Source organism: Macrotis lagotis, chromosome X, assembly GCF_037893015.1.
Source record: "Macrotis lagotis isolate mMagLag1 chromosome X, bilby.v1.9.chrom.fasta, whole genome shotgun sequence".
In the NCBI taxonomy this organism is placed as follows: Eukaryota; Metazoa; Chordata; class Mammalia; order Peramelemorphia; family Peramelidae; genus Macrotis; species Macrotis lagotis.
The window spans coordinates 144124675-144137108 of NC_133666.1; the positions used below are offsets into that span (position 1 = coordinate 144124675).

Consider the following 12434-nt stretch of genomic DNA (forward strand, 5'->3'; position numbering starts at 1 on the left):
ATGAAGGAACATTTGGACCTAAAAATTAAATTTGGAGTTCTTTCTGACATGGGTCCATGTCATATAAGGAGTTAATGAAGGAAATGTTCATGTTTATCCTGGAGGAAAAAAAGATAGAGAACATCTGAACATGCCTTCCTATGAAAAGAGGGATTAACTTAGTTCAGTCTGACCCCAGAGGGTAAAGCTGGGAGCAATAAATGGTCTCCTCAGGATGACGTGAGGAGGAGTAACTGCTTATCCTAGACGAAATGCTCAGATTAAAACACAGGGAAGGAAAAACTCAGGGAAGGGATCATCTAGTGAGAATCAGAGAGAGAGAGAGAGTAGAGAAGAGTAAGTGTTGCTTAGTAACTGCCTGCTCAGCAGTACTGACCCAATGGAACAATAGAGAGATCGCTTGTAAGATATGTATTCACAATACAGTAGAGGACCTTCCAACATTTCTACTCTCTTCAGCAGATAGGCACAAAAATAGCTTAAACTATATTGCCAAAAGGCAAGAAATTGAAGATTCTAGGAGCCTCAGTTGTGTTTTCCTCACTATTCCCATTGATGACAAAGAAACAGAAGAGTTTGATTTGGGAAGGAAATAACTGGCCAAGAAGATAGGATTCATGAATTAAAACATTGAGACAATAAGGTCCTCACCAGAGATGAAGTATACTTAGTGTCTTGCTAATTTTTTTATTTATTTACACATTACTAAAATATTCTTGTTGTAAGAGTAAACATAACCCCCCACACACACACACACACAAATAAAAAAAAACCTCATGAGGAATGAAGTGAAAGAAAGAGAAGAAAAAATGTTCTTCAGTCTGTGTTCTGATGCCATCAGCTCTGTCTCTGTGGTGGATCACATTCTTTATCATAAGTTCATCACAGAAGTTACTTCCAATATTTTCCCACAGTTGCTGTTGCTGATTGTAATTCCCTCTATCCATTCCTCCCCACTACCATTTATTATGTTTTCTCTCTCCTGTCACTTTGTCTTTCTTCAAAAATATGCTGTGGGGCAGCCAAGTGGCGTAGTGGACAGAGTGCCGCCCTTGGGACCAAGAGGCCTCAAACCTACGTCCCACCCCAGAGACCCAGCAACCACCCAATCACACCACCTTACAAAAAGCAAAAAAGAAAATGTTATATCTGACTATCCTCTCCCATGATCTCCCCTCCCCTCTATCTCCTACATACCCCTACTCCTCCCCTTGTCCCCTTTCTCTCCTTTTTCTTCAAGATTTCTATACCCTATTGAGTTTGTATGCTGTTTCCTCTCTAAGCCATTTCTGATGAGAATGAAGGCTCCCTCATTCTCCCTTACCTTCCCCATTTCATACCTTTGCAAGTTATTTCTTGACTCTTTTACATGAAATATCACAGCCTCTTCTACCTCTGCTTTCTCTTTCACCCACTGAGTGTCTTGCTAATTTAATCAAGTATTGCTTTCTGGAGTAGTGGGTTTTTTTGTTTGTTTGTTTTTTTGTTTTTTAGTTTGGACATTGATAAACTGAAAGCACCCAGAGGACGATAAGGATAGGCCTTGGGTTCATGTCATATAATGAGTTATTGAAGAAACTGTGTGTGTTTATGATGGAGAAGAAAAAAACACAGAAACATCTCAATAGGCCCTCATAGGAAAGAGGGGTTCATTTGGTTCAGTTATTTCTTTTTGTTTTATTTTATTCTACTTGGTTTTTGCAAGGCAATGGGGTTAAGTGATTTGCCCAAGGCCACACAGCTAGGCAGACTATATTGCCACACTTATCCTTTCCAGCTAAGTCTATGACATATGGAAGGATACTAACCTTTCTTTCCTTTCTCTTTTGGCATATTTAGAGAGTATTTTAATAGAATTTTAGCCTGAAGTCCTTGGTCTCACCCTAAAGAAAGATCTAATTAATTTTCTTCCTGGCTGGAGGCCTTAATGTCAAGAAGAGCATTGGCCTGGTTTAAAGTTTTATTTGAGTCATTCTTAGTAAAGGCCTAGCCAGATTCTAAGGAGGGACATAATCAGTAAATAAATAAAGGCGTCCTACCTGAAAATGTTGAGACTAAAATCCACTTTGATTAATTCAAATAAGAGAAATATCTTGAGTTCATCTTTGACCAGTTCAAAAAGGGAAGAATCTTTAGTGGGAGCTGGTGAAAGAGGGATTAAAAAGAATTAGGAAAATGATTTTCCAAAATATATATATTGTTCTATTTGATGAATCAAACTATTACTGGAATTTAGCTGTGTTTTATCTTACTGTGGAAGTTTGCTTTTTGATTGGGAAGGACTATAAATTATGAATGGGAATGGTTTTGTCACAGATTTTTTAAAGAGCATGAACTCATGGCACTTTGGATTCTCTGAGTTAAGATTCTTAAAATTACTTAATTTTTATAAATTTGTCTCTGGCAGATTTGTGTCTAAGATGCAGAGCATAAAGTTTTTCTTCCACATATTCTTCTGCATCTTTTCTTCACAAAGATAAATACACTCAATTCCTTCAACATCTTAAGCAGAATATGTTCCACATCAGATAATTAGATAACATTGGATAATACTGTTAAGCCCAAATATAGTAGAATGTAATATAATATCATCTGTACTGTATTTGTATCACTAGAGGAAGTCCTCTGATAATTGTGAAGTAAATCTTCTCCAAGTAACTCAATAAAATTATTATAGTTTTCAGAGGTAAAAGAGATTTCAAATGCTATCTAGTCTAACACCCTCTTTTATCAGAAAATTAAGAACCAGAGAGAGAAAATTTTTCTTAAGGCCTCAAAGAGAAAATAAGAGCCAGAATTTAATATTCCAGATATTCTGTCCACTGTGTGTGTGTGTGTGTGTGTGTGTGTGTGTGTGTGCACGCGCGCGCATATGTATATGTACTATACAGAATCAAGGACATCCCTACCAGGACAAAAATTCTAACAGGATTCTTAAAGTTTAAATTATTAAACTGAATTAAGCTTATTAAAATATTATTATATTGAAACTTTTTATAGTTGTTGCACTTTGATTCTGTGTACCCACTGTAATATTTTAGCAACATAAAGGTTTCTATGTTCTGACTGGCTAATAATTAAATATTTATAGATCATTCGTGTTTTAAAATTTCATTTATTTAAGGCAGTGGGGTTAAAGTGACTTCCCCAAAGTCACACAGCAAAGTAAGTATTAAGAGACTAAGGTTGGATTTGAATTCTGACTCCAGGGTCAATGCTGTATCTAGCTGCCCCCAAGATCATTCATTTTGATTACAAGTAAAGTTTAGAAGTGTTTGATCAAAATATTCTTTATAAATATAGTGATTCATTTTTTTCTTGCAGACATTCAAAAATTTTTTGCTGTTCAAAAACCACAAAAGTTGGATTTGATAAAGTTTTAATCACTTTGTTATTCTGTTAGAAATGATCAATTTTAGGAATAATCATGTTCTTAATTTCAGTGATTGCTATATTTCAAACTTTAATGATGAAGGTCATAAAAGCTAATTCCTCTGAAAAATTATTTCAGTGGAGTAGCAAGATTGTGTGTGTCTGTCTGTGTGTCTGAATGTGAAAAATGACTTATTCAAGGCTCTGACTCGGTATGGACTCTATCTCATGTCTTCACTCTAAATGTCTTTTCTATTCCACTCTGTAGCTTCTTTTAATGTTCTTTTATGATTCCCTAAAATTATGTAGTCAAATAATATATTAAACAAAAAAAAAGGATTCCTAGCAAATAAAAACAATTCTGCTTTAAAAAAAAATATGTTCCAGAATTTTAGGCTGAATTTTCTTAAGCTCATATTATAGATTCTGAACTGTTGTCAAGGATCCACATTGAAATACCGTTTCTTGGAGAGTGCGCCTTTAACAGTGAATAAAAGCTTAAGGGTTAGATAGAACAAAATATCTTATGTAATTTATAGTCTTCAGGAAGAATATACATACCTCTAAAGATTATATACCTCCTACTTGGGTTTCTAACAAGTATGAATAGGTGCTTGAATGCTTTTTATCCTGCTTTCTCCTTATCAAATTTTTTGAGGGGCGAGGGGTTGGATGGTAATGTAGACAGATGATGCCCTTCCGTTTAACTGAACAAACTTGTAGCATATTCTTTTGAGACCCTCTCATCACTGAGCCTAATTGACTTGTGTAATTGAAAAGGGAATGATTTTATTCTCATGTGGAAATAAATGACAGCCTATTAAAGGAATCCAACAGGGACTTGCCTAAGGACCAACGAATCTACAAAACAGTTTTCTCTGTGTTGGCCATTCTGCACAAGTGAGTGTGGTGATTAAGGCTGAATGCAGGGTAAAGAGTAGAAATCAATCTCATATGTAGGAATAGTCATTATTTGTCTGTTGGTTTACACTTTTATCATAGATGAATCTTAATATAATTTTAGAATTCTTTTGAAATCATATCATTTCTCCATCACAAGTTGTTGTATTAAAGGAGAACTGAATGATGGGTCAATGTTAGAGTTCATGTCAGGGGTGGGACATCACATTCTTTTCACTAAACTGTGAAACATATGTGAACATGACAGGCTCTCATTTTAGAGCTGAAGTGATGCCTTTTCAGGTCAGAAGCTTATCTACCTCTGGCAATTTTTTTTTTATTCAAGGGAGAAAATGCTATTTAAAAAGGGAAAGTCAAGCTAAATTTTTAAAGCCCTCTTTTTTTAAATAAAATTAACATTTTGATGATAAATAAGCCCTGTTTCTTCAATTTATTAATAAACAAAATAAAAAATTCAAAAGAATCATGTTGCTTTTATCTTTATATCCCCAGTTTCTCTTGGAAGAGCACCTTCCAGAAAAGTACACAGTGCCAAGGGCCGTAGTAAGCATTTAAATATTTCTTATTTGATTTGAGTAAAACACTTGCAGATTTTTTTTTTGTATAATCTGTAGTGGCATCAACTTTATCCATGACTTGTTGGCTTTTTTACTTGGAAAAGTTCTCGCTAGGGAATTTCTTATATTGATTTTAGATGTTAAGGGCATCGTTTTTAATAAGAAATCCCCTAATTAGATTAATTATTATATAAATAAATGGGACTAATTTTCTAAAAATATTTTTTAATCTTTGAAGATTTTTAACTTTTACAAAAGTTATTAAACTACATATACTTTGATACCATTCTTAGACCATTGCCCCAATGAGATCTAAGAAAGAGAGAAACTTGTATGTACAAAAAAATTTATAGCCTAAAATGAGAAATTTGCAATCAAATAAATTGTGGCATGTGAACATAATAGACTATTACTGTGGCATAAAAAAAGTCAAAAAAAGGATTGTGAGGAAACTAAGATAAATGACCTATGATCTCTTGCACAGTGAAATTGTAAGAACAATTTAGACAGTTTGCAATAACATAGAAAAAAGTTACTTTGAAAGACTTCAGAGTTCTGGTTAATGCAATGAAATGCCATGCAGTACTGGAGGCTGTCCAGGAATACTCATCCACTACATGTCAGAGAGATAGATGATGGACTTAAGGTCCAGAATCAGACAAGCTTATTTGCTTCTAGCCTATGTGAAAATTTGTTTTGATGGACTGACTACACATACTTTTTGTGAATTTTTTTTGTTCATGTTTGTTTTGTTGGAAGAGACTATAGGGAGGGGAAAATGACCTAACTTAGCAGTTGTATACTAATTGCAAGGTAGTTCATTCCAGTACTGGATAGCTTCAATTTAAATGAAGCCATCTTTTACTTCATTTTAACTTCAGTTAAGCCTTTACCCCCTTCTCTAAATCATAATCTTTAATTTATTTGAAAGCAATTATTGTGTTTTATTTTAGCCCTTTATTCTCCAAGTAAAAAAATAAAAAAAATCACACTCTTAAAGAGCTCAGAGGGACCTACCTTAAAGATCTGCTTTGAGGGGCAGCTAGGTGGTGCAGTGGATAGAGCACCGGCCCTGGAGACAGGAGGACCTGAGCTCAAATCCAGCCTTGGACACTTAATTACCTAGCTGTGTGGCCTTGGGCAAGCCACTTAACCCCACTGCCTTGCAAAAAAAAAAAACCTACTTTGATCAATTCATTTCATAGATGGTGAAAGTGTGACCTAGAAACAAAAATTAGCTTGTTTGACCAGCATACCCAGGAGCAGAACCTAAGTCTCCTGGTTCCCAATGTAGTGGTGCTTTTTCTCTTTCTAGTATGCTGTTTCTACCTTTCCTTATTGGAATTTTATGCATCTTTTACTATCTATTTTCAGTTTCTTCTAAGAGCATTCTACTTTGCCTGATCTTTCTTAAGACTTGACTCTCACACTTAAACACATTACTCCAAATGAACAGCCAAGTGGGGCAGTGGATGGAGTGCCACACCAGGAGTCAGGAAGACTCATGTTCCTGAGTTCAGATCTAGTCTCAAACACTTAACTGTGTGACCCTGGGCAAGTCACTTCACCCTGTTTGCCACAGTTTCCTCATCTGTAAAATGAGCTGGAAAAGGAAATGGCAAAACACTCCAGTATTTTTGCTAAGAAAACCCCAAATAGGATTATGAAGAATCAAACATGACTGATCAAAACAAGACTGTCACTTTTGTTATGTAGACAATATTATAATATCGTGTTGGGTTTTGTATTGTTCTGCTTTATTAATACTTAAATCTAGTTGAAATTATTTTAGACATATAGAACATGAAGGCTCATTAAAGTGTTTCACTTCACTTAATCAGCATATTTAGTTAACCTCTCACCTGATCCCATGTATGTCAAGTTTTATTCAAGAATATCTTTCTCTACTACATACATTAATTCTAAAAATTATTTATACAGTTTTTCCTACCACCACCACCTAGGAAGTAAGTCACAGTGACAGAGAAAGAGAAATTCGACTATTACTGGTTGCCTATTAGTAGTTTCCCTTCATCTTTTCTATTTTCATCAATTAAGAATTTATTAAGTTCCTCCTAATAGCTCTGTGCTATGCTAGGCCTGTGTAATATATAAAGATAAAAATGAAATCACCCTCTGCCCTCAAGGAATTTACCTTCTATCCAGGGGTATCATCATAATATATCATCTATCAAAAATCTACATAGACCTTGCTCTAGCAGCCCATGATACATGTTGCACTGTAATCTGATCTAATGAGAGTTAAAACTGTGATATATCTGGGAAGTTGTAGACTGTGAAATACTTTAATGCATTTGAATATATACCACACAAAGTACCACAGCCTGACTTGGCTGTTGTGGTAGATAGTTGCTTTCTTGATGTTGCCAGAAAAGCCCACATATACTCAGGAACCTTCTTTAACACTCTTTGCCGGAATATAATAAGTATCTATGAAGTACCTAGAGGATTAGGTCACTACACCTAGAGGGTGGTTTTAAAACCATAACTTTAGAGGGCAGTATTATCATGAGTTACTTAGGTGTTTAAAGTAACCTAATTATGTGAATTTGAATAGTTTTAAAGTTTAGCTTCATTAAAAAATTTAAGGAAACATTCCAAGTCCATTGAAATACTGTGAACAAATCTTGATTTTTTTTTCTCATGACCCTCTTTATGAGACCTAATATGAGATAGCTATTTAAGTGTATTGAACTGCTGAGAATAAAATTTTTCTTTGCCCGCTCCTTCTTTTAACTCATTCCCCATGAAAATAGTTATTTTTGAAGTGCTGTGCCCTGTTTAAAGTCAGTATTTTTATGTCTAAGTTACCTGTCATTATGTGCATAGATCTTTGGACTGACATTACAGATACTCCTAGAAGCAACTAATAATGTTTTGAGCCACCCATATTTGATATTAGATTGCATCTATCATTAAATTCTTGAGTTTGGGCGGTAGGAGTATTTTAATAGGTATATTAGAAAGGAAATTTCTATAATGAAAACATAACTTTGTCCTCTAAACATCTACAGTAGAAATTGAACTAAAAGGAAATAAGAACTTAGTGAAAATGTGTTCATTTTTAAAGTGTTTTGAAGTTCTTTTAAATGGAGTGATTATTTTTTTAATTACTCTTTCCAACACTTAATGGGAAGAATAGCGTAACCATGGTCTTTAACAATCAAAAATGTATTCTTAAATCTCTCAAAATTGCATTTGTGAGAACATGGAAGCAGTACAGGAAATGAAGAAATTATTGTAAGCACATCCCTGAATTAGATGTAGAAATAGATGTGAGATTCAATGATCATCCACCATTTCACACTCTTAATTGATAATAGAATAAAGAGCTGTCAGTATAACACCGAGGTCCCTTTGCTATCTCCAAAGTATTAGTTAGGCTAGTAATATTTTTGTTTCATGTAGGTTGAAATATTTTTCCAATGTTCTTTTGCCTCTTTTTCATTAAATTTCTACTTCTGAAGCACTTTATCCCTTATGTTCAGTTAAATGTACACTATACAGTCACTTCTATTCTAATTCAACTTAATTTGTTTACATTATCAAAAGCACAGAACTTTTGGTTAGAGGCACAACACTCAAAAATTTCATTAGTAATATTTTTAAAATAGTAATAAATACAGCATAGTTTGATGCATGTTAAATAGTTCACAAATACACAACTATAAGTAGAGTCCACCCTCCAAAGGCCATGGCAGGACAGATATAGGTGGGTGGGATTGTAGTTGGAAAGGGCAGAGCCCTCAAGTTTGTAGACATCAGCTTTGGAAAAGTTGCAGCTTGTTAGTATTATGAAAATGAAGCCATTTTCTACATTCTCATTGATTCCTTAAAGAAGAAATTATACAAACACAAACTCAAAATTTGCAATATGCCCAAAATGAAAATAATTTGTATTTTTGAAGGTCGTTATAGAAGTTATAATGTCTTATTAGAAATCAATAAGCACATGCTGTATTATCCAAATGAATAGCCTCCAAGCATTATTAAGTCATTATTATGTGTCAGACACTGTAAATTTGACGTGTGTGTGTGTGTCTGTATGTCTTTCTCAAACTTGTTATTAATGTAGAGAAACTAAAAGGGCATGTTTGGTACCATTCTAGTGGGGTAAGTAGGAGGTGTGGCATAATGGATAGAGAGTTGGCCTTGGAGCCAAGAAGATCTGAGTTCCCAAGTTCCACTTTTGACATATTCTATACTTAATGGCTGTGTAACCCTGGACACTTAATTCTCAATACTTTAGGCAGCTCCCTTAAGGTTACAAATGCCGGGCCTGCTTTGGTATAGGAACTTTACTTATATGAGAATTCCCTTTATCAATGAAATCCTTATTAACAGTTGTCTGAAGGATCTTTGAATTGTTGACTGGTTTGAGGTACCAGTCTCTACCTGACTGAAACCTCTCCTGAAATAATTAAGACTATTTTATTGAGTCTCATGAATTCTCAGTCTCAGCTAAAATGTCCCAGATTGGGACCCTTTCCTTCTTTTTTTGTATTTGTTTGTTTTTGTTTTTGCAAAGCATTGGGGTTAAGTGACTTGTCCAAGGCCATACAAGTATTAAGTGTCAGAGGACAAAATTGAACTCAGGTCCTCCAGACTCCAGGGCTTCTTGTTAGGTGTCTGTTTTAGATTTGTGTTGATGGAGAAAATGGTATATAGATCCCTAAACAAGAACTGTTGATTCTTTTAGTCCTTTTAGCTCACTAACCCTTTTTTTTTTACTTCTGTAGGTGACGATAATGGGAAGAAGGCCAACAATCCCAACCACTGTAACTGCATCATCGACCAAATCTTCACAGGTGGACTGCAGTCAGATGTTACCTGTCAAGTTTGCCAGTAAGTACATACTCCTAAGTACTTAATGGGATTGAAAGCAGCTCATCTTCCTGATGATCCTGCAGCATCCAAAAGTACTCCAGCCAGACTGGAGCAGAAATATTTATATTTTGTCATTCAAATGAGAATGATTTTAAGGTAAGTGCTGTTTATTGAATAACCTATTTTTCTGCCATAAAAGTATAGCACATTGAAAATCTCTTATAAAAGATTAGTATTGGAAATTAGAGCTTTCTTAATTTACAGAGCCACATGTTTGAAAAAAAATTTTTTTTAGTTTTATAAAGCAAACTAATGGAAAGTACACAAAAAGTTTAATTTCTGATCCCACTTTTTTATTAATAAATGTTTGACAAACATAATACATATCTCTAGTGGTTAATATAAAATTATCATTGTAAACCTTTGCAAAAATTCCCAATTCATTTTTAAAAGAAAATTAATTTACAAATAAGCATTTGTTTATTTATACCTAATTAATAGGACACATTTGAACATGAACAGGATATAGAGTACATCCTGATAAGTAGACTTTGTCTTAAAAAATTTAATGCTTTGCTTAAAGCAATTCTGCCAGTAGACAGAGCTGTGACTTGAACTCACAATTATACTAGATAAATAGTAAATCCTACTGAGGTTTCAATGAGTTATTGAGCAGAATAATAGTCTTTAGGAAAAATCTTAGTTTTGATTCCAAGAATGGATGTCTGTTGACTCTTCCCTATTACCCAACAGGAATACTTTCTCATTATACATCAAGAAGAGTGTACAGAACAGACCAAACCTCTATTCTGCTGGAATGATAACTCTTAGAAAGGTTCAGACTTGGAAATTTCATAACTAATTATGCTCATTGGAACTGCATTCTCCTCCCCCTTTAGGGAAGAGGGACAAAACTGGGGTTGTAAAAACTCAGAAAGGAGGATCCCGCTACATATGAAGAATTTGTCTGAAATGTTGAAAAATGAAATGGTTCCCAGAATTGTCATCTAGAAAAATCCCTACATTACTGATAGAGAAAAGGGCATATAGGTAGGAGGGCGTGGTTAGTTATCCATGCGTAAGTATCTCCATTTGGAATATTTGAAAATAGAAATGCATCCTTAGGAGGAAAAAGAATGTTTTCTTTCCTACTCAATGACTGTCTGTTCTCTTCTGTTCCCCACATACCAGATATGAATACTTGAGCCCCCAGAATGATACTAGCTTTAAATTGGTGGAGTTTGACATATATTCTGCTATTAGCCTCCCTAAGTAACTGACCTCAGATCCTCAGACTTCAGGAGATATAGGACAAGCACTTTCAGGATCCAGAGTCATGTCCACTTCGAAATTATTTGGTATTTCCCATATACCAGCAATTGGAGTCATATTCACTTGAGTGATAGCTGTTTTTAGGTGATGACCCAACAGTAATTCCCCCTTTTTTCTCCAACCACCTGCAGAAGCTAGACATCTGGTTGCTGGCAATTTTGTTCATTGTCTATGATCTCCTCCTATACACTTTGAAGATATTGAAGCTGGCTTCACTCTTCAAGTTTCCTCTTTCTTCCTCATCTATTCATAGAAAATGTAGCTCCTTCTAGAATGTGTATAATCTTATGTAACAATCTCCAAACTTGTCCTTTTCATTCAAAGCCTTCAAATGGTTTCCCTCTCTTCAGCCAGCATGTTCTACATCGCCTCTACTTTTTTTTCAGAGGAGCATCATCATTTCCTGCTGTTTGTCTCAGGAATCCTTTGCAGCTATTCTGGGGTGCACCTTGTGCCTGCTGTGCTTCTGGGTTTGGACACAAAGATACACAGAGGAAGGGTTGGTCATTTTCACAGAAGTTCTTTCCTTTTGGTGCCTCTCACATGGATGCTTCCTTTAAGCTCCAATTAATAGGATCTGAGGGACCTGATTCTGCTGAGCATCTTGTTTAGGTCTCAAGTCTAGAAGGCTCTTCTGCACTCTGTACAAAGACAGGGCTAGTCAACTTCTCACAAACTTCCAGGGAAGCACAGGTGGCAAAAGCTGTGACCAGAGCCTAAAGTCACTGAAGTAGGTTGGCTAAAATAGCCCATGCACATAGGGCAGGGCAGTTCAGTTGATCCTGCCCCAGTCATGTTCTTTGGTTTATGCTTTTCCCTCCAACTTGTGTTGTTTTGGGTCTAGAACTCACAGGAATGGAAATCCCTGAAGCTTGAATGTGGCACTCTATCTGTTCTTGAGTCACTAATCCAGTCATAGTCTCTCTGTACTTCTTCAGCTCTATTCTATTCTGAAGCTCTAGAAGTCATCTCTGAGTTTGAGACTCTCTGACCCTTCATCTCATTGGCTTTCCCTTTTTTATATCTCTAAGCCCCTTCTGGTTCACCACATCCAGAAGATGCTAAATTACCTGGTTCTTACCTTTTGTGGTTCTACTTTTGACTGAGTTCTAGGGCTGAATTCACTGCCAACGTGTATAAATATCTGCCCAGAAGCTTCATACTTGATTAGTTTGTCTATTGCTTGTAAGGTATACTGGGGTCAGATCTAACCACTAGCATTTATAGAGTGCTTTAAGGCTTGCAAACCCTTTTACAAATATTAATACATTTGATCCTTATACCAACCCTGGTATAAGGCAACTGAGGCACAAGAAAGTTTAAGTGTTTTGCTCAGGGTTGTATAGCTAATGGGGTCTGATGTTGGATTTAGACTCAGGTCTTCATGACTGGTAATCCACTACT

The 12434-nt window shown here is 35.4% G+C and overlaps 1 protein-coding gene across 4 annotated transcripts in view; it reads left to right on the plus strand.

The window, feature by feature from the left end:
* The window catches only part of USP22 (ubiquitin specific peptidase 22), a 243091-nt gene that overhangs the window by 213461 nt on the left and 17196 nt on the right, over positions 1-12434 (plus strand). For all 4 annotated transcript variants that reach the window (XM_074208534.1, XM_074208531.1, XM_074208532.1 and 1 more), the window contains one exon: positions 9611-9716. In XM_074208534.1, coding sequence (XP_074064635.1) covers positions 9611-9716 — 106 coding nt within the window. The remainder of the gene's footprint in view (positions 1-9610; positions 9717-12434) is intronic.